The sequence below is a fragment of the Procambarus clarkii genome, chromosome 19, assembly GCF_040958095.1.
Source record: "Procambarus clarkii isolate CNS0578487 chromosome 19, FALCON_Pclarkii_2.0, whole genome shotgun sequence".
Taxonomy (NCBI): Eukaryota; Metazoa; Arthropoda; class Malacostraca; order Decapoda; family Cambaridae; genus Procambarus; species Procambarus clarkii.
The window spans coordinates 30,968,596-30,996,227 of record NC_091168.1 but is presented as its reverse complement, the minus strand read 5'-3'; the positions used below and the strand labels follow the sequence as shown (position 1 = coordinate 30,996,227).

At 38.4% G+C, this 27,632-nt stretch overlaps 2 protein-coding genes across 2 annotated transcripts; one reads left to right on the top strand and one right to left on the bottom strand.

Annotated features, from left to right (window-relative positions):
- Positions 1–652: 652 nt before the first annotated feature.
- On the bottom strand, positions 653–16,944 carry LOC123757430 (transmembrane protein 192). The gene is made up of 7 exons (XM_045740999.2): positions 16,816–16,944; positions 15,925–16,059; positions 14,639–14,755; positions 13,678–13,792; positions 8,519–8,683; positions 6,454–6,553; positions 653–5,081 (listed from the first exon to the last, which is right to left on the bottom strand). The coding sequence occupies exons 1-7, from the start codon at positions 16,834–16,836 to the stop codon at positions 4,958–4,960; spliced, it is 777 nt and encodes a 258-aa protein (XP_045596955.1). The 5' UTR covers positions 16,837–16,944; the 3' UTR covers positions 653–4,957.
- Positions 16,945–17,570: 626 nt separating this feature from the next.
- Positions 17,571–26,826, top strand: LOC123757429 (ribosomal protein S3A). Its single transcript, XM_045740998.2, has 5 exons — positions 17,571–17,734; positions 17,902–18,005; positions 23,111–23,307; positions 24,538–24,825; positions 26,657–26,826. The coding sequence occupies exons 1-5, from the start codon at positions 17,586–17,588 to the stop codon at positions 26,807–26,809; spliced, it is 891 nt and encodes a 296-aa protein (XP_045596954.2). The 5' UTR covers positions 17,571–17,585; the 3' UTR covers positions 26,810–26,826.
- Positions 26,827–27,632: the final 806 nt, after the last annotated feature.

Genomic DNA, 27,632 nt, shown 5'->3' with positions numbered 1-27,632 from the left:
TAGCACGACTAATTGGCTTCAACTACCCAGAGCAGCACTAACATCAAGGGATGAATAAATGTCATTAACAAAAGTATATGTCAAGCGTGGAAGACTATATAGCCCTGTGTGACAAAATATATAAACATTTCCAAAATATCATTCAAGATGATAGTATGAGAGCAAAGTAAGTAATCATCAAAAGAAGGCACCAAGCCAGGAAGACTATATAGCACTGTTTGTGTTGCAGAATATTCATAAGTTCCTATATCACTCGGGATGCCGATACGAGAGCAAAAAGGTGCAAGATGAGCAATGTCAAAGGTGTTCAATTCAACAGGGATTTTATTGAGGGGCAACAGAGGGGAAGAAAAAGGGAATTAATCTTCAAATTTTTGTATTCTTTTCCTTGGATTCACTTGCATAGCAATATGACTAATTTGTTACAATTTCCTCACACTTTCCATGTTGAATTCTGCATAAATAGCAACTTTTCCATACTTTTCTTTCATTGCTTTAAATTCCTTGTGATTTTCAATATCTTCACATCTATTCTCTCACCTGCCTGCCAAGGGAAGCACTGCTTTCACTCAGATATTCACATTTCCAAAGCACTGCTTTCCCTCAGATATTCACATTTCCCAAGCTGTAACTAGGAATAAAGACCACCAAGTACAGATTCATTTATTTATGTTCATATAGACAAACACAGTATACTGTATTCCAATTGACGATGTTTCACACATAAGGGTGCATCGTCATTTAATTCATCCATCGTCTTTTGTGTCTACATGATGCAAGTAGCAAATGGCTCGCGTAAATATCAGCAACGACAACAAGAATTATATGACACCTGAAGACATTTGAACATTTGGGAAAGTGAGACAACTTTGGAGCAATACGGTGGGACCAAACTCGTGTGCAACAGGTCCCACTCTATTGCTCCAGAATTCGCTCGTTGATACAGTACATCATGCTATTGTGATTTCGTTTTACCTCTGGGAAAGAATCTGCATGTGGCTGACCTTAAAGATGGAGCCATTCCAAGGCAATGTGGCATCAGATAAAATAAAAAAATTAAACCAAAAGCAATAACAAAATTAATTATATATTCTGAAAACACAAATCCATCCTCCAGAAACGATAGTTCTTAGAGCAACTAGTAGTGGAATGTGCAAAAATGGATTGTAGAATCCCCCAAAAGTTCATGTTTTGTACTATTGGAATACAGTACTCCAAATGGCATGCCAAAAGTTAGAAAAGTACAGCAACTCTGCAGTGCAATCTTAATTCAGCAAACTATATGGGACCAAACATCCAATTCATTGGAGTGAAGGATTCATTGCAACTGAAAATGCCTTTAGGAGGTATTTGTGTGATGCAATATTTTTTAATTTTAAAGACAAGGAAAGTACAGTTCTATTATTGCTTCTTTCTCCTAATGTTTCATTCATATATGATAATTGTTTAACATGTGACTGAAGCCATAACAACAGTTGCCATTCAATCTTTAATTTTTCCCAGATCCTATGGGTTAATTTCACTGATTACAATTTTAATTTAAATGTATTATTTGCTCAAAAACTAACAGGAGAATCTGTCTGTAAAGACACTTCACCACACTGAGCATATTTCACATGCCCCGGCCTCAAAACCACAATTTCAAATGTAAAAGGGCCATGTGTATGTGAACAAAAGCCACAAGTCAAAAGACACTAAATCATAGAATATAATTTTAAATATGCTCAATGGTCTTTTCAAGGCTCCAATTCCACCCCCCCCCAACATTGAATCCATCTATTAAAATCATGAGTGCAACAATATTACAAGTTATTATTTATACACTTGGAGGCCTGGTCGATGACCGGGCCACGAGGATGCTATGCCCTGAAATCATCTCAAGGTAACCCTAATATTTCCCCATGCTCAATGGGTTAATTTCACTGAGCGAAATATTAATTTCAACCAATCATATGATGGGCAACTTTCCCATAAGTCTGTGAATTCTGGCCCAGCTTCCAAAGCAATCCACACACAGCCCACTTCGCCGATGCTAAGTACTTGTTCAGTGAAACGGGTGAGTAAACCAACGTGAAGTGTGTGTATTGCAATCGGAGATTTGGCAAAATGAGGCTGCACTGTTCAACTTAATCTAACCTGTCCTAGGTCAAATATATGCCATCTTAGGCCTAATTTAGTACATATATGTCCTATAATGGACCAATAAAAGTTTAGGTTGGGTTCCTGCCTTGTTTTGTGTCCTCTACAAAATTAATATTGCAAAAAATTTTTTGGGGTAGAAGAGTCTGCTTTTGTATGTTTTGACCAATAGTTGCTGTACTCTACTATTGTTTCTATTGTTTCTCTACTATTGTTTCTGGATGACAGACTGAAAAAAAACATTCCCTCTTCCAAAGCAATGTGAAAATAACCATAATATTTTATGGAAGACTTCAATAAATGCAAAAAGGTAACAATACAGCTTGCTGCCTAATAATTAAAACTAAAAACTCTTACAGATAATCTTAAAAAGAAATAGTAAAAATTCTATTTGGCTAGACAGATATATAATTGCACTTGCTGAGGCACTGTTTGTTAAAAGTGATATAGACACACATGTCAAAAATTGACAAAACTAGATTATTCTAGAAATTTACTAGTATTACTCCTTATTGTTCAAAGCATCACTTACCATTTATAACAAAATTCAAAATTCAGTCAATTTATTTTACGTGTATTTTACGCGTTTACGTATTTTACGTGTTACGTGTTTAAATGACATCTGAAATGTCATTTAAATCGGTTACCTGGAGGCAAATTCAAATACGTAATGACAAGAAAGAAGATGATATGCCCGAGATAATTAATGTTAGCAAGTTATAATTCACTTTAGCATCTAATCACGACTAGATACGTTTCCATCACAAGAAGGGTAATCAAGAAAGGTATCCCCGAGCTGGCAAATCACAGGACACAAACAGGGCGGTGTAACAAGTATGAGGCTTGCTATGATTGCTGGGCACTGTACTGAGTACAGGGGATATATACAGAGGGGGGTATATGGGGGAAGGGGAAGGGTTTATGAAGCATACATATGGGGGGGGGACGGGTTTATGAAGCATACATATGGGGGGGGGGGGGGTATACGGAGTAGTCTGAGGTCCAAATAACTTTACAAATATATGGGACATGAAGATGAAAATTTGCTTAGCATATGTTACAATTTTAAGACATTCCAAATCTAATTTGAATATCTTTGACCATTCTTTCAATATTCAAAAAAATGAGCCTACATTTGGTTCTACTGCAAAATTTCCTAGTGTTCTGTTCACAACTGAGACTGGTGGAAGCATCTCTAGTCAACAACGCGTGTCAAAATCTTGTCTGTGTTCGGAGTATTCACTCATAGGATATCATTCAAAGTCTTTCCCTTCCTGGAGAAGCCTGTGTTTAAAATGTCCCCAAAATAATAGGCACCTTCCTTCCTCCACCATATATCAAAATTGAAATTTCCAAGGTGATATACAAGGCCATTTTGCAGATATTGCACAAAGAATGCCATTGGTAAAAATAATTCCTGGGAAAACCATTAGGTATCCCAACTGGAGAATAACTACATATTTATGTAATTTAAAATAATATATTACACACTTTGATTCACAAATAATTACTCACATTAATATGACTATTCACTTGTCAATTTAACCTCTATGTCATACTGCACTGATGTAATATATGCAAAGAAAAACATTGGTACAGTAAACCATAAAAAGGTTACATAAACAACAGTGTTCAATAATATGCAATCTGCATTGCAATTACATTGCATAAGCAAACAACCTCAACTCTAGCACAGCTGTTAGGCTAAAAAAATATATATACTTTCCGTATATATTTCTAGCACAACACAATATATCAACATTGGCACAAGGTGATGCAATCAGTCCATGGTACATGACAACTGGAGGCTCATGTAAAATAGCTAGTGATGTTGTTAATAAACAGCAACCCTTAAATGACTACAATCGCAGAGCATTGCGAGGGTTAATTAGCCGAGCCATATTTAACGGTTAAATGACAATCCTACAATGTAAACAACTAATCTCATTTGCATTAGCTTATGCATGAAGAACAGTGACTGTGTATTAACACTATTCAATGGGGGCTACACAATAAAAACATACCTCACTTTATACAGTATATCATATGGCCCATAACACAAAAGGACAGCATTTTCAAGAAGAAACAAATAAAAAAAAAAAAAAAAAAAGAGCCCAATAGCAAAATCCACCTTTTGATATGCTAATAAACGTAAAAGTGGTCCCATACAAACTTGAGCTCAAATACTTGAACTATAAAGGCTACTTCTCAGAGATTAAGTGAAGTGATTTGCTACAGTAAAAATATAGCTTTACAAAGACGTAGTGTAATAAATCTCAACAAGAACCATGGAATCCACCATAAAAACATTGTTGATATAGGATACTGATGCATCTTGACCTTAAATATAAAGCAGGCGACTTTTATATCAAATTACTTAAACTATGTAATATATAAAACAGTTTGTCAGCCAGTCTTGGTCATTTGTCAAGACCATTATACAAAATTACAAATTTAATAAAATTTTCATTTTTTTTTAAATACTGCACCTATTGTTTTTAAAAATACAGCTTAGTCTCTTTGATAAGCAACTTTGGCAATAAATTTCCAATAGTTATTGAACGCACTCCATAAAAGACTATCTGATATTACTGATAATCAAATACGACACAAATGTCTTTCAAATATTTGGCATTGGATCACTTGCATGAAGTATTTACAAAATCAAGGACACTAACAATCAATATACTCAAGAAATCCATCCTAGAAATACTGGACTTGGAAGCCAGTGCCGCTACATTGAAGCATGGTAAATTGTTGGGAGTACGGGCAAATTGGCGAGTCATCACCGAGTTTCTGTGGAAGCCTGCTACATTACTCAAGCATGCTGAATTTGTTGAGAGAGCATATAAACTTGTTGAGTCAACACAGAGTTTCTGTATCGAAGAACTTGCAGCAAGTCTGCTTGACGCTCAAGAACCCATTCAAGATTACTTGGACCCCTGAAAAAAAGTTGTAATTAGTTATCTCTTAAAATATTTTGGCTACATACCAAGATGTTAGATTTCATAAACAAAAGATGTAATAATAAAAAAGCAAGTACAGTACTGCAATTAAAAAAAGGTAGCACCAAGCCAGGAAGACTATTTAGCACCATCTGTGCCAGAGGAGGCTTAAAATGTACTAAATATCACTCATAAAGCCAATATGTACTAATAAGGAAAACAAAAGGCAATACCCCTGTATTTACATTTTTATCATCGTCATCATCAGTGAGTGTATAAATACACCTTATACAATATATCTGAGGCTGAGAAGTGACAGGAAAACACTGTAATAACATCTAAATATGTACTTTATTGAAATAGGAAAACAAAACATCACTGAATGTAATGAAGCGCCTCTTTCTGGTGGATTCCTTGGTGGCTTCCCGTTGCCAGGCTCTGTAGCCTCTTCAGAAAGAGTACATTTACCACTTGGCGTAAATTTAATATTCGTGGGGAATTGTTCCAGGAATGCATCAATTGCAAAACTAAATCTCAAATATATTTTGTAAACTAATTCCTTTTTTAACTTAATCCATCAATCAGATATCCCTTTAATCACACAGTAACATAATTAATAATTACTACACTGGAGTATAAGGAGTGTAGTGTGATAAATTTGATATTTATAAAAAATTTACTGTATATCTAAGACAGCATTTAGCAATCTATCTGAAGACATCAACGAAGAAAGAGATACACTGACGATCAGACGTCAGCGAAAGTTGGAAAAACAATCTCCATTTCGAAATAGCTATTTTGTGGCAAGGGAAGGGAACTATCAGGAGAAAGCACCAAGCCATTATGACTATATAGCACTTGGAAGAGATCAGAATAAGGATTAGGGATGGAATAGGGAAAAGGGGGAAAGGAAGGGAGGTAGGGAGGAAGGTAGGTAGGAGGAGGAATGGTGCCCAACCACTTGGACGGTCGGGGATTGAACGCCGACCTGCACGAAGCGAGACCGTTGCTCTACCGTCCAGCAAATGCATACTAGATTAGACAAACTGAATAGAGCTTCATTTAAAAAACTATCTCGTGCTGTACACTGAATCTCGAAACTTTCAACAGAGCATCTTAGCAGAGGCCCTTATATTGACAATAACAGCTAGTATTTATGTATACGTAAACTAATTTGTATGTACTATTTTGGAGAACATTTGCATATGCTATACTTGTCAATGTACTAGTACAGTACAGTATTTGAAAACAAAATTACAGTAGTACAACATTCATGCTTACACATATACATCATTATTACACTGTTTCTCATTTTCACATACAGTACTAGGGAAAGCAAGGTTATAAATAAATAATAAACTATGCTCACCTGACCCCTACATAGGAATCGGGATGAGTGAATCTTAATGCCACATCTTCTGCCAGGGTGTCTGGGGGAGAATCCGCCACATTGAATCGGACAACATCCACTGTAAGACAACAATTATTAACAGATATGGGACACACACATGGAACACAAGGCCCCAATTGGACATCCTGGAAGAGGAAGGGTTAAAGTAACAATCAAAAGAGGGCACCAAGCCTGGAACACTATTTATTTAGCATGAGATAAAAGATTTCTTCAGTGGTACTAATTTTTTTTACTTTGAGGATGAGTAAGCTCCTATAGACCTTCCCATTCCCCCTAATGCCTGCGAGATCTTTTACTCCAACAAGATCTCGCAGGAATAGAAAATTTGATTTTCTTTTAGAGAAAATTCACACATTATTTAAAATGATTATTTATGATGTTACAACCAGACAAGCTAGAATCTTATTTGCTACAACATTTGATCAAGCTGCCGGTCCCCATCCAAGCCTTTATTGCCCTATATACTCGGTGATTACATTATACGCATTCAGCCAGTTTCTGAAAGCATTCTTTTGTTTCCAACTATTAGTTTTTCTTTATGGTGCATTTATTCCATAATACAGTACAGTATTTTATGTAGAGAAATTGATATTCTGATAATGAACTTATTGTATAATTTTAAATAATACATATTCAATAGAAGAAATTATTATTTATAAAAGTAAAAGGACTTGGGAGAACAAATACCCTTGCTTGCACAACACTCTTAAGAATAGTTGTGCAATATAGCTTGCATCAACTATAACATAATATGGCAAGTTGGCCATACTGGAAAACATGTTCCAAAGTACAGTAGTCCAAAAAACTAAAAAACAATAATGTGTCACCACCTTGCAATACTTTTGCCATTTCAGTTTCAACTTGTATGTGACATTGTGATGCCCTCCTAGTGTGGGTCAAGAAGTGACAACACCCAAACATTGCAGATATTGTACTCTTGCAATTAAAAACAGTAAGTGTCCCAACAAAGTAAATTGCAACATACAAGTATGCCTTTCAGCATAAACAATTTCAGATTGGTATCTTAGCCAGGAACACCAATAGAAAAAATTCAAGAACCAAAAATATTGTGCTCAGCTGTGCTAATCAACCAATCAAGGGAATGCAGAGAACTAGTTACTGTATTTTCCAAGGCATAAGATGCACCTCCACATACAACCAACTCCTATTTTATAAGGATATTTAACATACCAAAAATAATTTTAGTATGTTTCATTATTCATTTATTGAAAATAATTTTAAAGTACAGCTGCCCTATTACCATGATCTTTTGCATAATCTATGGTATTTACCTTAAAATTAATGTTATAACCATGCATTCTATCCACCAGATACCAAGACTCAATCAAGTTCTCTTAGGCAATCTCTCCTTGTGTCCAATGCACTACAGGTACCCAGCCTAAGAACCCCAACCACTTGCTAGAGGGGAGCAAAAAGCAGAGATCTATGTCCAACCCAAAAGAACCTGAGCATGGACCTACGCCAGTCTCTAAAGAACGAGTAGCTGGCGGCTAACTGATGAATACTCACTTGGGTACATGGGAGTAATAGTCCAGAATAAAGCATGAAAAGAAATGCTTGTTTCTGCAGAGCAAGCTGGTCCACCCAATGCCTTGAGAGCAATATCAGCTTTTGCTGCTGAAATTCTGCCTGGAATAGCCAGGAAGCGGCCAGTGAACTGTGACAAGAAAGGAGAAGAGGCAGCAGGAAAGTGATGACAGACATCTCCATCCCTTTTGCATCCCAAGGCGACATACAAGCAGAGCCGGGAAGCCGAGCTGACATGGGTGGCTGGAGAGTTTGTGACGCCGACTGGTGTATAGGTTCCAGAGCCCATTAGGCTCTATTATGTCAACGAGTTAGTAAGTTTATTCTTCAGTCCTGTTGATGATTGCGAGAGTTCTATTCCTGAACCTGTTTGTCCTCATAGCCCAAAGGCCTACACAGCCATAACATCCAGGCTGATCTGGTAATTCCACCACCTATATTCAAATAAACTATACTAAGACAAAACACATCTTACCTATGTGTTTGATAACAAAAGGAATGGCAAAGAAAATTTCCATTATAAAGATGATTTGCTGGTAGTTAACAGGGGTGAGGGAGATCTCCATGCTGCAGCTGGAAGTGCTGTCCCCGAGGCAGTAATCCTTCACCAGGCTTCCCAAAACAATTAAAATCACATTACCTGTGAAAACAAAACTTAATTGAAATTCATATCATAAATGGAGTACAGTACTCCCCTCCTACTTGTACTCACCTAGTTGTGCTTGTGGGGGTTAAGCTTTGGCTCTTTGGTCTTGCCTCTCAACTGTCAATCAACTGGTGTACAGATTCTTGAGCCCACTAGGCTCTATCAAATCTACATTTGAAACTGTGTATGGAGTCAGCCTCCTCCACATCACTACTTAATGCATTCCATTTGTTAACTACTCTGACACTGACAACATTATTTCTAATGTATCTGTGCTCTTTTGGGTACTAAGTTTCCACCTGTGTCCCCTTGTTTGTGTTCCACCCATGCTAAAGAGTTTGTCTTTGTCCACCCTGTCAGTTCCCCTGAGAATTTTGTAGGTGGTTATCATGTCTCCCCTTACCCTTCTGTTTTCCAGGGATGTGAGGTTTAGGGCCCTTAGCCTTTCCTCGTAGCTCACACCTCTTAGTTCTGGAACTAGTCTGGTGGCATACCTCTGAATCTTCTCTAACTCTGTCTTGTGTTTAACTAGGAATGGACTCCAGGCAGGATCTGCATATTTCAGGATTGGTCTGACCTAAGTGGTATACAAGGTCCTGAACGATTCCTTACACAAGTTTCCAAAGGCAGTTCTTATGTTGGCCAATCTAGCATATGCTGCTGCTGATATCCTTTTGATGTGGGCTTCTGGGGACAGGTTCGGTGTGATATCAACCCCCAGATCTTTCTCTCTATTTGACTCTTACAGGATTTCACCTCCCAGATGGTACCTTGTGTTCAGCTCTCTGCTCCCTTTGCCTAATTACATTACTTTACACTTTCCTGAGTTGAACTTTAGTAGCCATTTTATAGACCATTCCTCCAGTTTGTCCAGTAGTCTGTCTTGATTCTTCTCATAATTTTTGCATCATCAGCAAAACATTGAGAGGAATGAGTCTATACCGTCTGGAAGATCATTTAAATATATTAGAAACAGGATGGGTCCAAGTACAGAGCCCTGTGGGACTCCGCTGGTGACATCTCACCACTCTGATGTCTCCTCCCTCACAGTTACTTGCTGTTTCCTGCTGCTTAGATACTCCCTTATCCACTGGAGCACCTTCAGTGCTCCAGTCCAGGAAAACATTCTGCCCGCCCTTCTCTTTCTTGCCTAATTTTTGTTGCTTGGTCATAGAATTCTATTAAACCTCTGAGACACGATTTACCATCCCTGAACCCTTACTGGTGGTGTGTTACAAAGCTATTTCCCTACAGATGCTCTACGAGCCTTTTCCTCACGATCTTCTCCATCACCTTGCATGGTATACAAGTTAGGAAAACTGGCCTGTAGTTCACTGCCTCTTGCTTGTCACCCTTTTTGTATATTGAGACTACATTAGCCATCTTCCAGCTTTCCGGTAGGTCTCCTGTTTCCAGTGACCTGTTATACACCATAGAGTGAGCACACTTAGTGCTTCTGCACTTTCTTTTAGTAGCCAAGGTGAGATTCTGTTAGGCCCAACAGACTTTGTCACATTCAGCTCCAGCAGATTCCTATATAGCACTTTGAATGGGAAGGTAAGTAATTCAGAGAGAAAGCATTAAGCCAATCTGACTATATAGCACATGTGAGAGATATGAGGGTTTGAAGGAACAATACCCAACCACTTGCACCATCGGGAATCGAACGCTGACCTGCAAGCTGTAAGGCCACTCACCTGACCAGTCCAAATGGATGACAAAAGAAATGTATGGGAAAGCTCTTACATTTCTTATAACTTCATGCTAATCAACATTGCATGGAATTCCTACCCCTTTAAAATATCCACAGCAATACCCAATGGTAACATACAACTAAGTGAAGGGTGCTTCTGGTAATTAGTCATTTAAACACAATGCAAAAACAATCACTTGCTCTTAAAATATGTATTCCACCATTGTATAATCCCTATTGCTTTTTGTGTACTAGTCACTCTCAATTTATTTCCTCACATACTCTTTCCCAACTCTTCTCCTAAAGTCAAATTCCCCTGAATAAACTCTCAGGAGGACCAGCATTCATCGAGCATTTACATATCCACTTATGAAACCTGTACTGTACATCTTTCTTCAGTCATGGCGGCTTTGTTTATATTTGTTAAACAGTTTACCAGCTCCAACGTGCTATGAGAACTTCCATGACAACAGTAACAAACTTTGGGTTGTAAAGTTTAAAGCATGTAAATTTTTAATAAACAGTCTAAGTTGCCACGATCAAGGAAAAATAAACAGATTTCATAGGTGGATAGGTAAATGCTTCATGAATCCTGGCCAAGTGCTCTATCATCATCCAGCTGGAAATACGAATGAGCCAAAGAAATGTAAGGAAACACTCTTACCTAGTATGGGTGGTCAACAAGAGGAAGGCACTGAGAGAAGTTGTAGAGGCCACCTCCATCCAAAATTTCAACAAAGAATTTGAATGCCAGAATACACTATAATGCAACAGATACATCAAGGATAGTAGGTAACATAAGCACCGTCACTTTCTCCATGAAGTCCTCAAGCAGCATCTCCTTTTATCATATTCTTCCTAACTCGGGTATTCATTGCACCCGCCACTTTCCATTCAAAATCCCTAAACCTCTACATTTCACAAATTCTGCTGTAGTAAATAACCGACTGCATTTATCAAATTAGCGCAACCCCAATTATTCAGACCAACTGATACCTCTATGTGTTTCAATAATTGTGGCACAGTCGAGTCACAACAGAGGTCCTTGGTTCAATTCTCACGGCAGGACAAAAATGTTTTCGCACATTTCTTTTTTGCTCGATGCCTCTGTTCAAGTAGCAGTAAGTAAGTGCCTGGGAGTTAGCAGCTATTGTTGGTTGCGTCCAGTGAGAGGTCAATAGTTGGCCTAGAGTGACTTCGTTATGCCAAACAGCCTTTCAACATGTGACATTGGCAACCCAAAAGATCGTGTGATGCCATTAGGACAAGGTCAGGCTGGATGTGATGGAGCTTCTGGCATATCTCCACACCAACAATGCTTAGCTTGTAACTTTTCCAAAGTTTTCTTTATCATTTCTCGTGTCAATAAGCATTCTAAAACCTTTCACTATACAGAACGTGAAATAACACGACTAGGTTTACTTAAATAAGAAAATAAGGAAGACATTACCTAGCAGATTACATTTTGCAGTCAATTGAATATAGTTACCAAAGTACTTTCTCATTAATTAATCATGATTCAAATGGTATTTATTGCCCCTGGCATTAGAAAAAACGTGTTTCTCAAAAATTTTTTGCTTGTTGGAAAGCCGAGTAAAAACTTACTCGAACACTAGCAGCGTTTAACCATTCCTCAGGATGCAACACACAACAGTTGACTAACAGCCAATTACCTACTTACTGCAAGGTAAACAGAGGCAGTGGATGATAAAATAGTTTCAGTAGCCTAATACAGTCAAGTGAGGCAGTACACAACCTTTGTTATACGGTACAAATTTGCTGTTATCGACAGCCAATGTCATAAAACCACGTATTGTTTACTTTTGCGCTCTATTGATGTTAAAATAGTGTGGGTTGGTTTTATAATGGAAAATATTAAATGAAGCAGCTGTGATTGAAGGAATATTGATTGGTAGAAATAGCTATCTATTCACATCATCCACAACTATTTCTCACTTTGTAAGCATACATTTGGTCAAAATTTGTATAGAACACAAAACACTTTAATGTTATTAATGATTCTTGTGTTCATAGGGACTCTATTGCTACCATCTTTAATGTTATTTAGGATGATATAATGCTAATATGGCCAGGAAAAAGATGTAAAGACAGTAGTGAATCTGAGGGTTCACACCACTGGATTTCTTAAAAAAAAAAGTGTTGAATGCAATGAAATACCAGTTTCTGGGTGAGCTCCAGAGGCTCGTTGAGGCTATTAAACGCTAATCAGTGCTATACTACTAGGTGCCATCAGTTACGGAGCTCTAGTGGCCTACCAGGGACTAGGAGCCAGAACCTGGGCCCCTCAAAGAAGCACAGGGAGCGATGGCCTATGAACACTTTACACCTAAAGTTAATCATACCTGCCACTAACTGGGGGAGACACCCTAAAAGATAGGTGAACCAGAATAGACGACTACTGTACATAGTTAAAAATGGGACCAGAGCCCCAAAATAACTTCCCCTCCCCCCCCAACAACAACAAAAAATTTGTGAAACTAGCACATGATAGTTCCCCCCCCCCTCCCCTCATTTATGGGGAAAGGGAGGCATACCGGGTCAGCCAGCCCACCCCACATTCAGTTCTATGATGATGAAACACACCGACGCTTTGGGGGGACACTTTGGGTGTCATGACCATGACCAGCGACCGGGGAACCAGTCGGCCGAGCGGACAGCACACTGGACTTGTGATCCTGTGGTGCTGGGTTCGATCCCGGGCGCTGGCGAGAAACAATGGGCAGAGTTTCTTTCATCCTATGCCCTTGTTACCTAGCAGTAAAATAGGTACCTGGGTGTTAGTCAGCTGTCACGGGCTGCTTCCTGGGGGTGGAGGCCTGGTCAAGGACCGGGCCACGGGGACACTAAAAGCCCCGAAATCATCTCAAGATAACCTCAAGATAACCCTCTGGCTCATGGTCTCCAGTAGGACAATGACTGATGGCAACTAATAGAATGGCACTAAATCAGTGATAATTGCTTTAGGGAACCTCAAGGGGGCTCCCCCAGAAAATCTAAGATTGTAACAGAAGATTTAATACAGTTACAAAAGAAAATCTAAGATGATTACAACATAAAATTGAAGATGACAACACCAGAAAATCTAAGATAGTAAGAACAAAACACCTATGCTGGTAAGCCTCAAGTAAAATATAGCTTTTTTATAAGAAAACAATTAAACACTGAACTAAAGAAGGGAATAACTTGTCAGATATCTAAAACAATCATTAATCATTATTTATTCCTTTATTGAACAGTATAATTTGTTTATACAATTAATATAATCATAACTCACCCCCACTAAGGATATAAAATGTGACCCTATGGAGGTGCCTCGTCATGTTGTAGAAATCGTGGTAGCCAAGGATACGAGACTTCTTGTGCTCAGCCTTTATATACCATGTCAGAGCCTGTAAAATAATAAATAAAATTTACTTCTAATTCCATGGTGGTGCCTGTATGAACTATATATATATACAATACTGTATATACAAAAATACAGTACTACCATTTTGTATAGAGAAAATATAACAATAACACAGCTGAGAATTAATACTCAATTCACGCGTTTGAAAAGAAGAAATATGACAATGTTTCGGTCCATTCTGGAACTTTATAGACACTTTAAGTAAGAGAGGGAGATAGAATCTATATTGCCACTCCTTTTCTTCCTTGGCACAACTTGATAAGTGTCCATGACTGTCTAAAATGTCGTCACTTTCCTTTCTTTTTATTCATGTGAGTTGGGTACTACAGTTTTGTACATTATTTTGGTTTTATTTGAAGTTGAAAACTGTATACAAGGGATTAAAATGTAAACACACACACACAATAAATGGAGCTTGGGAGTTATCACACATATCAATTAGTGGTCAAGCAGTAGATCCCTACACACTCAACTGGGCAAGTACCTTATTTGCCAATGTATAACACACAACAGTGTAGTATTTTATAAGGATATTTTCTGTCCAGCCAATTTTAGTATGTTTTGATATACTGCATTAGCTATGCATCTAGCAGTCATGGTGCTGGCTCCCAGCCAGGTACATTACACACAAGGTAATTATTTTGACAAATTTATTTATGAAAACCTTGCATCCTATCTGCCAGAAAATATGGTACATACTGTACATTAATATATATATTTGACGTGTTACTTGTTTTTACAAAAACTATCTCGTTTACAAAAACCAGCACAGATTTATACAAAAACATATCGTGGCAAACCACTATAAACAATTCTTGATATCACGTACCATGACAAAGCCCCATATGACAACATGGAGGTACTGAAGAGCAGAAAATGCATCCGTTGTCCCTGGGCTGGAATGCTGAAACACCGGCACCAGGAAACCCCCTGCTGGCAGCACAATCTGAGGCAAGTTTATATGTGAAAGTGACTTAGGAAATGTACAATACAACACTGTAAGAGCCCAGTAATTCAGATTCCAGTAACCCGAATTCCAAGCAATCCAAATGAATTCATGTTTGAATTTTTTCCCATTCTGACCCTTTAACCTAAATAGGAATTCAGGTACAAAAATTATACAGTACTGAATGAGAAACTGAAATTCGAGTCCGAGAGCTTTACAGCTCAGCCTGAACAGAAATTCAGGTTACTGGGGTTTCTGCCAAATGAGAAATTTGTTAAAGGCTCCTGGTAAAGAAGTTGGCTAACTCAAATGGGGGATGGAGCCCATATGATTTAGATTACTGAGCACTGGCAGTGTACACTGTAATTCCCAATATTGGGGACCAGAAGCTTGTACTGTATAAGGCTTATTGAGGTCCTCTGAGGCTAGGGGCGGAGAACCTTGGCACACAAAACCCAAGGCTCACCTTAAACAGCAATTAAATAAATAAATATCTAACTTCTTTGCTGAGTTGTTTATTTTAACATATTAGCAATATCAAATAAAATGCAATACAGAAACAATGACAACTGTTTTAGCAATAACAAGAACAGTAATAAGAAAATTATACAAACATCCTATTTCCAAGCCTGGCGATATGTCTCCACGATATACTGATGTACAAACTTTATCCCATTCAACTGTTACATCATTCACCAGGCAGCCAGACCTCACACGACTCCATTACCATCATTGTTGGTAGGCCTATAACTGTACTATTAGCCAGTCTGCACTATCCTGCAAAATTTCTGGTTATCCAAATTGCTATTCAAAAATAACAAAGATTTGCCAGAATATCCAGCCTTAATCTTCGCCGGATAACCTAAAACATTCGGGTCAGTGGGCTTCGGATAAGCAAGGTCATACATTATTAACAAAAATAAATACAGTTCAGCATTTTAGATATAATTCCCATTGTCAGGAATAACCCCACATAGGCATATATTAACATTTTCCCTTAAGTTAACTACTGACCTTTGCCAGTATGCCACACCCACTACAGTTGCCACACTCCCAGGCACATATTTACTGCTAGGTCAACTGATGCATCATGTATAAGGAAAACATGCACAACCATTTCTGTACAACTGTACAAGATATAGATTTATAGAATCTATGTAATGCCTTACCAAAATCAGCAGTTTAGTGTAGAGTGCTGGGATAATGGGCAACGGGTAGTGATGATGCTCCTGTCCAATAATCAGCAGTTCTTCATCTCCCGCAGCAGAATTGACATGGACATCATCTCCAATCACCACAGAACCCTGTACAACAAGTAAAAAATACATATTGTTGTGAACCCCAAATAGCCTCATGAGCTATCTTCTGCCTGGCATGAGAGTTACTGTATTCCTCACTCATGTGCACACATAGTTAAAACAGGAGGTCTAGGTGTGTGTGTGTTGGGGGGGGGGGGAGATTGAGGGCAGTGTGCACGCAGGGTACAGATGAGAGTGTGGGGTACAAATAAGGGTGTAGGGTACAAGTGAAGGTGTGGAGGGATACACATGAAAGTGTGGGGTACAAATAAGGGTGTGGGGTACAAATAAGGGTGTGGGGTACAAATAAGGGTGTGGGGTACAAATAAGGGTGTGGGGTACAAATAAGGGTGTGGGGTACAAATAAGGGTGTGGGGTACAAGTGAGGTTGTGGGGTACAAGTGAGGGTTTTGGGGTACAAGTGAAAGGTGACGGGGTACGTGAGGATGTAGGGGTATAGACGAGACTGTAGGTACAGATGAGGTTGTGCGGGTATGACCACAGACGTGGGTATAGATGAATCTGAGTGGGTACAGACGAGGCTGTGCGGGTATGACCACAGACGCGGGTGAACTCACAGATAAGGGCGTGTACCCACAAACGAGTGATGCGGTTGTGAACGCGGCCCTGCCAACAAGCCTTAATATTAACCCACGCCTTCCCCACAACCTTGAGGGCCTCCCACACCCCAATTACGGCGCCTATAACCATAGTCAACTAGTAAAAAGAGATGACAAAGAGCGTGAGAGGTGTGATAGAGACCTGAGAGTGGTGGGTCGCCATCAGCCGTGTTGAAGGAGACTCTCAGCCGACACTATCAAAACAAACCCAAACTCTCCACATCATCGTTAACCCAAATAACTGCAAATTAAGCTTTAATTGAAAAATATGGTGGTTTTCATATTTTATGGATATGTAAGGGGCTATTATATTTGTTTTTTTAGAAGTTTGTAGGGAGGAAGGAGAGAGGAATGGGCTAGGGATCTTGAGGTGTCCAAAAAGAGCATAATAAGTGGGTGTTCTACGTCATCAATAATTTTGAAACTCGCTTAACTTCTTCTATGATAACCTAAGCTATCGAAAATTAAGCTAAACTAACCTAATCTATTCTTGCTTAAGCTATTCTAGTCTATCATGAGCTAAGCTAACCTAGTCTATCTTTACCTCATGTACTTGACCTAACCTATCTTCAGGTAATCTGAAAAATCCTGATCTACTGTAACATATTTAAACGTAACCAATCTAACTCAGTCTAATGTAATCTATCATAACCTAAATCACCATTACAAACTTAAACTAACCTAAATTAACAAGCAAAAAATTTTTTTTATAAATACTCTAAGAGAGTAACATCACTGTGACGTAGACACACTACCTCAAGTGGGTTATATTTGAACCCTCCCGCACCCATTCCTCCACACACCAATAACAACCCTAAACAACCCCAAACCATGACTAAAACTAACAAATAACCAATTAATAATATTTAACAAATGTAATTATAATAGTAACAAATTTAATGGTGGGATAATATGGGTTCAGGCGAGAGGAGGTGGGGAGGAACCTCCTACCCGACGTCCACAACACTCCGGGTCTCCTCTACCGCCGCTCCTCCAGCCATGGCCGTCGGCAAGAACAAGGGCCTCAACAAATCGGGCAAGAAGGGGTCCAAAAAGAAGGTGTAAGTGTTTCTCGTGATGGCGTAGCGGGCCCCGGGAGCCGCGGGGAGGCCTGGGACCAAGTAACGAGGGCCCGGCGGGTAGAATATGGTGGATGATGGGTGATATAAAGATGTGATGGGGATTGCTCGGGTGGTGTAAACAAATGTCTTGTTCTGTGTTTCCACAGGATCGACCCCTTCACCCGCAAGGACTGGTACGATGTCAAGTCTCCGGCTCTGTTCTTCAACAGGAATGTGGGCAAGACCCTCGTTAACAGGACTCAGGGCACCAGTAAGTAGTTTCCTAAGTGTTGTATAGGCCTAGAGTAGCGGGGCACGTGTAGCCATGTGATGGTCCTGGGGGTCACACGGCCTACTGCTGGCCAGGTAGGCCTATGGTCGGCCTTAACCTTGCAACCACGTACTCAAAATTGGGGGAAATTTGATACCAATCGTTCCATACTCATAACTATACAAATTGTATACTTGAGGCCAAGCTTGTGTTGTAATTGTTATATATGGATAGTTGGGTTGTTAAATCAGATTTTAAAACCTGGTGACCTATTTTATTTTTTTGTATTTCCAAGAGTATCGAGGTTGGCAGCCTGTAGTAGTGGTGCTCGAGGAACGTTACGTATACGAGCACTTGGTAAACCCGTACGTCAACCTGGTATCGTGGTGGCTTTATTTGCTCTTATTAGAACGGCTTTGAACTGTGAAACATTGCGGTTATAAGAAGTTAGGTTGTGAAGTTTGAGCTCAAAAGCTGCTAATAACTAAATAAAGGTGCGAGGGTTGCAGAAAGCTGGACATGTTTTGTAAGTTGTGTAAGTGGTTGATGCAGCGTTGGCACGAGGAGTTACAGCGCTGGTTGTGCTTCAACTCTTCAAAACTAACCATAACAAAAATATAGAATGGGTGATTATCTGAGGCATGTGGTTATCTTACACCTGCCAAGACCTCATGTTGTCTTGGAATGTTTCTAGATTGCTGGCTAGACCCACATGGTTATCTCGATTTCGGGGCTTAGCGTCCCCGTTCCATTTAAAGAAAACCATAGTATAACATTAAAAATTTGTGACAGTATTATATATACTATATATATTCAATGCTTGTAGTTACAATTTCATGTAAAACATGCATTGCTAGGCTGAACTGACCACATGTTAATTACCAGACCCACCAGAATGCCTTGGTGGTTTGTAATTGTGAAAATGTAGATAGTTATATATAGTGTGTGTGTACAGTATAACAGCTAAAATAATGTTTTGTCTAGTATGCAGCATAGTGACTTTATATTGAACATTCAGCTGTTCTAAGCATTTTATTATATATATATATATATGTATCAAGACACATTATTGAATAATATTGAAAAAGCAAACCAATCAAAAACATGGGAATATATATGTAAAAATATATTTGTGGCATCTCATGCCTCTGCTGGCTTCGGGTGACCGCCCCAGAGCAGTTGGTCGATGAACGCTCATGAATCGAGAGTTTGGTTCACGGGCTTGTTATTGCAGGGGACAATCTTTGTATTTCATTCACAGCATATAAGGATACCTAAAGACCTTCCTAACCATGGATTCTGGTGGAGATAAATGTCCAGAACCTGTGCCGACTTGTAAATTATCACACCTCGTACGCAATCAAAACATATATATTGCAATTTTATCATTGTTTTAATAGATTGGGTTGGATTAAGTTTGATTTAATCCTTTAACAGTTATGCATATAATGTACAAAAGCCTTGGGTGACTCACCGCAGCAAAGCCTAAAGTCTGCGAAAGTTACCAGTGAGCGCACAAAATCCGTAAAATGTGTATACTCATTTCAGTTTTCTCACCTTAATTCTTTTACCACATTGTTCGTTTTAGTATTGTTGTTGTTTGCAATTAAATTCCCTGAAGGTGTATATACATATAATGTCCAAACGCACGCCGTGACTCTCCACAGCAAAGCCTAAAATTACCCGTGAACAAGCGCCAATTTGCACACCTCGGTCTAATATGTATACTCGTTCAGTTTGAAAACATCAATTTTTGTGTTATGTCTTTCATTTTGGTATAAAATTGTTCAGAATATAAAGGCGCGTATTTTAAACCTATTCCCATAATGATAGAGCAATAACTGGAATTTTAACATTTTTATTTTGGACGCTCATCACAAAATTGTTTTTGTTAAAGATTTGCTACTTTTAACAAAGTTCCAAGCAGCATGGGCTATGGTGAGCCCTTAGTAATTGTTTATATTTTTCCAGTGTTCTGACATAAATTTTTGTTACATCTTTCATTTTGGTATCAAATTGTTCGCAATCTAAAGGTACGCAGTTTAAAACTAGTCCCATAATAATAGCACAATAAATAGAATTTTAACAAATATTTCAAAAATTTTGACCAAAAACGTATTTATAATCTTTCAAGTGTTCTGACAGTTTTGTGTCACATCTTTCATTTTGGTATCAAACTGTGCATACTAAAGACGCTCATTTTGAAACTATCCTAAAGTCTATCAGATAATAAAGGAATTTTATACAAATGTGTTTTTATCGACTGCACATCATGTCCGATGCTTGGACTCGAGAGAGAAAAATAAAACGTCCATTGCATTCGAAGAGTGCTATAGTGTTACAACCTCAGGTTGTGAACCCTGCGTGATGAATATCTGCACAGAGGTTGCAGGTCCATGAGGTGCTGTGCTACAGAATTAGGTTGAGTAATACTGAATAAAATAAGTAATAGCACTGATCCTAACTGTGAAAAAGACTTGTGTACATAATGTTCAGATATCGATGATCACAGCATGAGGCAAGAGAGAACATTGCCACTGTTTCGTGCATCTACGCATCATGAAATGACCTCGTGCTCCTTTATAACCTTGTGGAAATATATTCATATTCAGGATTTAGTTCATTTATTCAGGAATATGATAGCAGTTCTGTTGCTAGTCTTAGTAATGTGTGTAGCGTATTGGAAGCATTTTCTAGTGTCGGATGACTTACCGGGGCACCTGTTTGTATCATGTGTCTCCCATGCCGTGTTGATATTACGACCCAAAAATGGTTTATCGGTTAGTTATGGTGCCTAAAAAGTTGATATAGTGTATATAGTGCTGAACAGCAAAAACTGTATTGTTCGAAGATGTATTTGATATTTGAACTAGTATCATGAATTGAAGTTAAATAACTAATTGAAACAACAAATTGAACAAATTTCAACTCGTATTAGCACACGACAAGAATGCTGTATATCCGAGTACCAGTATTCTTGTATCACTTTCTGTGATACAAATATTAACAGCCCAAGCATCATTACATTTGAAAAAATGTTAAAAACTTTTACAATTTAAAAGAAAAATATTGAATGTGTGCTTTTACAACTTATGGGGCCATGGTACCAGGATATAAGAAATTGTTGTAGGGTATTCATAATTTATTATCCTGATACATGTGAAAGGTGCTGCACCTAGGCCAAGTTTCAGCATCTCAGCCTAAATAGAGACGGAGAAAAAAAAACGAAAAAAAAAGGATTTTTCAACCATGTTCAATTGATTTCACAGCCCACAATTGTGAACCAAAATCATTTATACGACACTCAGCTATGACCTTACTATATAATAAAGATTTGCATGTCACATCATTATCCCAGATGTATTTAGTGCAATAATACAGATTTTATAAAAGTTTCCCAAAAACGTATGCAACAAAATGAAGTGTATCATTATTTATAAAATCAATAAATCTACGTAGATAAGAATAATGACATGCGTTTATAGAGGCGTAAACTCTACATATAATGTGCAAGTTTCATGTAAATAGAATAATAAATAAAGGCTGTGAAACGAGATCTAGTTGTAAAAGTTGGAGTTGCGTAGCGCGCTCGACAAGTTTACTCAACCTGCTGTCACTCGTGACTGGTGATTTACGCATTGCGGCCAGCTCGTATGGAGAGCTCGCATGCATCTAGCTGTCAATGCTTTTCTCTTGTTCGTTTGGTAAGTCATATTGCAGTACAAATAGCTAAAAATAGCAAAAATAGCATGTTCTGGGAGATAGTGTGAGCGCGTCAGCATACATCCTCTCTCCATGAGAGACACGCAGTCACTGACTGCACCACCCTCGTGTCAGACCATATGTTGTGTTGCCATATGTGTTAGTTTATATTCATTTTATGCATAACATGTTATTTTCAACGCTATTACGAAAAATAAGACATCTACAACGTAAGATACAATACCCCGCGGCGTACTCACGGCGCGAGGACCAGATTCACGAAAGTTGCAGCGGGAAATTTGACTCTAATTACGTTATTTTTCAAGATATCATTAAACTGTTTGGACCACAGTGTTGCCAGAATGTTGTAGTATTTTTCGTAAATATTCCATTTTTCATCGGATTTTCGGGTACCATGGCCCCTTATGTCAACAAATTCCATGATCAGGGATTGCATCCCTGATTTATTTATTTATATAAGAGTTCTTACATTCTTGTTCAGCCACTAGCATGCATAGTGTTTCGGACAGGTCCTTATCCCAATACAGTATTCCCCAGAATACGACCCCCACCAAATCATTTAACAACCCAGTACCCATTTTATTGTTGTGAACATAGGCTACAGTTGAAGGATTGGTACCCAGTAAATCCTCCCTAGCCAAGGCGATCGTGAGGTGAGCATTTTGCCACTATGCCACGGGGACTGATTTATCTTGCATGCGCATAGCTTGTAGGTCTGGCGTTGCCTGTGAGCATACAACCAATGTTAAATTCTTTCACTTGCAAAGTTTATACTAATAAGAATGAGCACAAATTTATTGTTGATGGCATTGGCATCATGCCTCGAACTGCATGTATTGTTTTATTTATTATGCGAATGTCTTCACGATGCCAAAGTGTGTTGACCATACCACACACTAGAAAGTGAAGGGACGACGACGTTTCGGTCTGTCCTGGACCATTCTCAAGTCGATTGTGATGAGGAAGTAGATGCAGGCAATAAATAGGCAAGAGAGAGGTGAGGAACAAAGTAAGGTGTAGTAGAGGGGGATAGTAGGAATAAGAACTGCAGAGGGCCTATTGGCCCATACAAGGCAGCTCCTATTATAACTACCGAATGAGGAGATAGTATTAGGAATAAGAAGAGGATAGTAAGGGAACGTAAGAGAAAACAATGAACAGAAAAGAGAGAAGAAAAGGAAAGGGAAAGAAAGATAATTGGAAGGGTAAGCTTATGTTTGGTCACGTTTGTTAGAAAGATTAGAGCATTTGAGTATATACTGTGAAAGGGAAGTTCACAGCAACAAAGCCAAAGTGTGTTTAATGCACAGTAGAATGGTTAAGGATATGAATAAATATGGCCTAACCCTATATGTATTTGTATCAAATTTTTTTTTTTTCAGAGATTGCTTCTGAAGGCCTGAAAGGTCGTGTGTTTGAAGTCTCCCTTGCTGATCTTCAAAATGAAGCAGATGCCGAGAGGAGTTTCCGCAAGTTCCGACTTATTGCTGAAGAAGTCCAGGGCAAGAATGTTCTTTGCAATTTCCATGGATTCAATTTGACAACTGATAAACTACGATCCATGGTCAAGAAATGGCAGGTAATAATGTTCACCTTTTGGTGAATTGAGTCGTCTAATCCTGTGTTAATGAAAATCCTAGTTGGTTGGATTTCATATGTAGCAAAGTAAGTTTTCCTTGGGTTTGCCCCAAATGGTCTAGCATATGCAGTAGATCTGGAAGTGTTGTCTTCTACAAGTTGGTAAAAGGAAGGACACCAAGTATAAGTGCTAGTTGTAAATACTCCTTTAGAACATTGTATTGCGAACAATTTGATACCACATTGAATGAAGTAGCACAAAAATTGAGGTACGAAAGCTAAAGGGTGTTTTGTAGTGTGACGCCGAGCTGACGGCCACTGCATGGCCTGCCTTGGGGTGTGCTGTGTGCCTGGGCAGCAAGTGTTATTACATTTGAAATCAAATGTAATGTGTAATAACAAATGTTAGTGCCAGGAGAATTTTAGGGGGATGCCTTGCACATTTAAAATATACAAATGGGTTTGACTAGAGAACTGTACCAGTGATGGCATTTAGAGTACAATCTTAAGTTTACTTAAAATATTTCAGATAATTATTTTTGGTAGTACTGTAGTTCAAAGCCGGTTTTAGGGGTTGTTTAGGCTACATAAGGTTCAGGCTAATACCCCTATAGTATACAGTACATTTAAAAATTAAAAGTTATCCGGGGTGCTGTAATTTATCCTTTGATGAATTCATTCATCTTCACCTATACATTCATTCAACTGCATAGGTGACAAAATATTGAAATGATAAACAACTGCTAGTACAGTACTGTACTTGATTCTTACAGCAACGGCCTCGAGTATTGCAGGTTGGCATTTGATCCCCAGTCCAGATGGCTTAGCACCATTCCTTACCTTCTTCCTATCTTGAAACGAATAAAAGGACAGTGTTGCAGTCATGCTGACTTAATACTTTCTATTAATAATTAACTTGCCTTATCCTCATGGGAAACTATATTAAAACATTTAATTAGTTTGAGATCTAGTGAAATAGGTACAATGAGCAGAGAAGACATTGAAGAAAGGCAACATACAATAATGTTGGTTAGTGATGTCAGTGGTCCAGGTTAGAGGATGTGGTGGCCACTTGTGGGGAAAAGTGGTTGGTGATGGGACATGCTTGACAAATGATAGATTCCTTTTGTCGATGTTGTTTACAAATGAATACATTTATTGTATTTTAATATTACCCCTTTTTTAAATTCCTAAATCCTCACTGCTCTAAGAGACTTCATTTTTTTTATAGACTTGCATTGAAGCTAATGCTGATGTCAAGACAACCGACGGCTACATCCTTCGTGTTTTCTGCATTGGCTTTACTGAAAAGGTTACAAGCCAAACCAGGAAGACTGCCTATGCCCAACACACACAAGTTAAGAACATCCGCAAGAAGATGGTGGACATCATCACACGTGCTGTGAACAGTAGTGAACTGAAGGAAGTGGTCAACAAGCTTATCCCCGACTCGATGGCTGATGATATCCGAAAAGCTTGTAACCTCATTTATCCCCTCAAGGAAGTACATATTCGTAAGGTACGGACCCCTTATTCTTAGTTTGTTTATACTGTGTAAATACCAGTAGATGATACCTTTTTTATTTGTAGTTGTTCTTCGTCTTTTGTAGACACGTGGGCTGTCGGCCATATATTCTTGGATATTATTATTTTTTATCCTAATTGGTAAAAATACACGGGTCAAGTCAAGCCTGGTCTCGGACCTGGCTTGGGGAGTAGAAGAACTCCCAGAATCCCATCAAGCGGGTATTAATAGCTAGAGGTCTAGCAAATGACATCCTCCAGAGAAATGGTGGGACAGTTAAGTAATGCAGGGTGACAGTAATTACCCCTGATAAAGAAACTATCTCACTATATCTTTAGGACCCTGGTGAATGAATTACTCCCACAGGATCCGACACTTGTGTTTTAGTTGGGCCCAGATTTGTGTGAACTTAACCTGGATATTAAATAGAGTACGTACTGCCAGTGACCTCATGTTTACATTTCCAGATAAATTATTCCAAAGTCCAGGTTGTCCTGTAACTTATAAAATGTAAGATATTAGTTATTTATGAGGTATACCAGTTGTTGAAGAAGAAAAAACTAGTGAATGCCCATGTACTGGTGGTTATTTGGGACAGTATTTGATATCAAAGTAGGATTTGCACATGACAGCTCCAATAGTTTTGAGAAACCCACAAGAAAAGTTCATAAACATGTCAGTGCTCATTTACTTTGTTTGCTTTAGCACTGCTACTAGAGAAACCATTTGTTTCTTGATATTTTAACCCTTCAACTGCATATGACAATCTGGGAAGTACGACGTAAATTTTATAAATCCCACCAGTGCACAGGGCTCTTGTCTTCTTCCTCAGGCCTCCAGTAAACAGATTTTCTTGAGAAAAAATGGGCACTCCTTGTGTGTGAGGAGCTCTGTACCGAGTGGTACACAGCGGCAGCTCATAGCACTGCAATATCATTTAATAATGATTGTCATAGAAGAATATATATAAAGATAAAACACAAAGCAGTAACTTAATGTTCAAAAGAGTATAATATTGTGCACATAATAGTGTTACTAATGTGTGTGTACTTACGTTCTACTCATTCTGTGATATATCAAACATTGATAACCCGATGCACTTGAAAACTTTGTAAAGGCATTAAAAATACCAAGAAAATATAATATTTTCAGTGTGTGTGTGTGCAGTTACAACTTCATGCAAAATATGAAGGGTTATGAACATTGGTAATTGGTACGAGCTTATTACACCTTCCAGAAATGTTCAGTGGTTCAAAATGGTACATTAAAATGTAGGTGGTTGTGTGTGCTCGCAATGTAATATCAGTTTTTTATTATTGTTAGAATGTTTAGAATTTATTAGCAACACACATTTGAGCACACTGATGTTCCACACATGTTCTTACATAAGTTTCTCAAATGGCACACTTAAATAATACTGCAAGAAAAGTAAATTAACATATCAGTGACATTGAAATAATGAGGAATGTATCTATGACAAAATCAGTAGGAGCCATCACATTAATATTATTCCATTGTGCATTGAGGTAATGTAAAAATATCTGCTGCAGCTCCTGGCCCAAACTGCATTATTTCTCTTACGGTCGTGCACAGTCTTGTTGAATGTCCCAACTTCCAGGACGAGTGTGTCTTGCTTTCCGACCGTCCCTCGCGGTCAATTGTCCCTATGCTACATTGCCTTTTGATAATTACTTGTGGACTGGTGGATTGGTAAATGTCTCCGCATTTGTTGTACGTTATTCCAAGGTAACGAGTCGTGCGCCTACTAATGTTGTTCTCAACTCCAACAATGAGAAGTTAGTGATATTTACATTTCTTCCCCCAGGTAAAGGTCCTGAAGAAGCCACGTTTTGATCTAGGGAAGCTGCTGGAGATGCATGGCGAGAGTGGAAAATCTGCCACAACCACTGGTGAGGATGTTGGTTCCAAGGTGGACCGTCCTGATAATTATGAACCTCCAGTTCAGTCCAAAGTTTAAATAAATGTAAGGATTGATTTATTGTATTATTCACCACCTCCATCCAACAGATCACTTAAGAAACCAGTATGTGTAAAAACATTGCACATTAATATTCACAGTACTGTAAAGTATTTTGACTAACTGGGATTGTAGAATTATTTTTTGTCTATTGAAATATACAGTAAGAATTTAAAATTATCTAGATTCTTCTGCATGATCTGGTGTAGTGGCTGCTCACTTTCACCACACACATGGCTGTATGCTTTTGTGCAACTGAATAATTGAAATTGCTATATTCTCCAATAATATAAATCGCTAAAACAATGATTGAAGTTTTTAAGTTATCCATTAATAAATGTAATTCAGCAACTAGCTTGCTATTGTGTGTAGGATGAGTACACAGTGGGGAGTCAGTTTTGGTGTAGAGTCCTTTGGTGACGAGGTTGGGAACCACTGATCTAGGTTGTTGATACCGTTTTCGGGGCTCAACTTTCCCACGGCCCGGTCCCCGGCCAGGCCTCTAATGATGTGGTGTAACAATTTTAAATACGTTTATGGTGAATCTAATGAATATTTTTGTATGTGCCAGAAACCTGGTAATATCCAAGGGGAGTTTAGTAGTGCCATTTTAATAGTAAATGGAAAAAATTAATAAATTTGTAGTCACCCAGGCTATTATAGTTAAGAAATAAAACACTGAGGTCTTATTTGATATAGATAAATTATTGCGGAAATATAGTTTTAAAGGTAATTTATAGATTATCTACTAGAGCAGGAATTTTCAACCCGTGTGCCGCGGGAGTTTGAGGGAAGGTAAACAAAAATGAAACATTCATTTTAG

Bases quoted from the DNA above. Each gene is read 5' to 3' on its own strand.
- LOC123757430 (XM_045740999.2), bottom strand. From the start codon at position 16,836: ATGGCGACCCACCACTCTCAG. The intron at 8,684-13,677 runs GTGAGTTATGAT...TTGTTTTCACAG, and splicing joins ATTTTATATCCTTAGTGGGG to GTAATGTGATTTTAATTGTT. The intron at 5,082-6,453 runs GTGAGCATAGTT...ACTTTTTTTCAG, and splicing joins GATTCCTATGTAGGGGTCAG to GGGTCCAAGTAATCTTGAAT.
- LOC123757429 (XM_045740998.2), top strand. From the start codon at position 17,586: ATGGGTTCAGGCGAGAGGAGGTGGGGAGGAACCTCCTACCCGACGTCC. The intron at 18,006-23,110 runs GTAAGTAGTTTC...TTTTTTTTTCAG, and splicing joins TAACAGGACTCAGGGCACCA to AGATTGCTTCTGAAGGCCTG. The intron at 24,826-26,656 runs GTACGGACCCCT...TTCTTCCCCCAG, and splicing joins AGGAAGTACATATTCGTAAG to GTAAAGGTCCTGAAGAAGCC.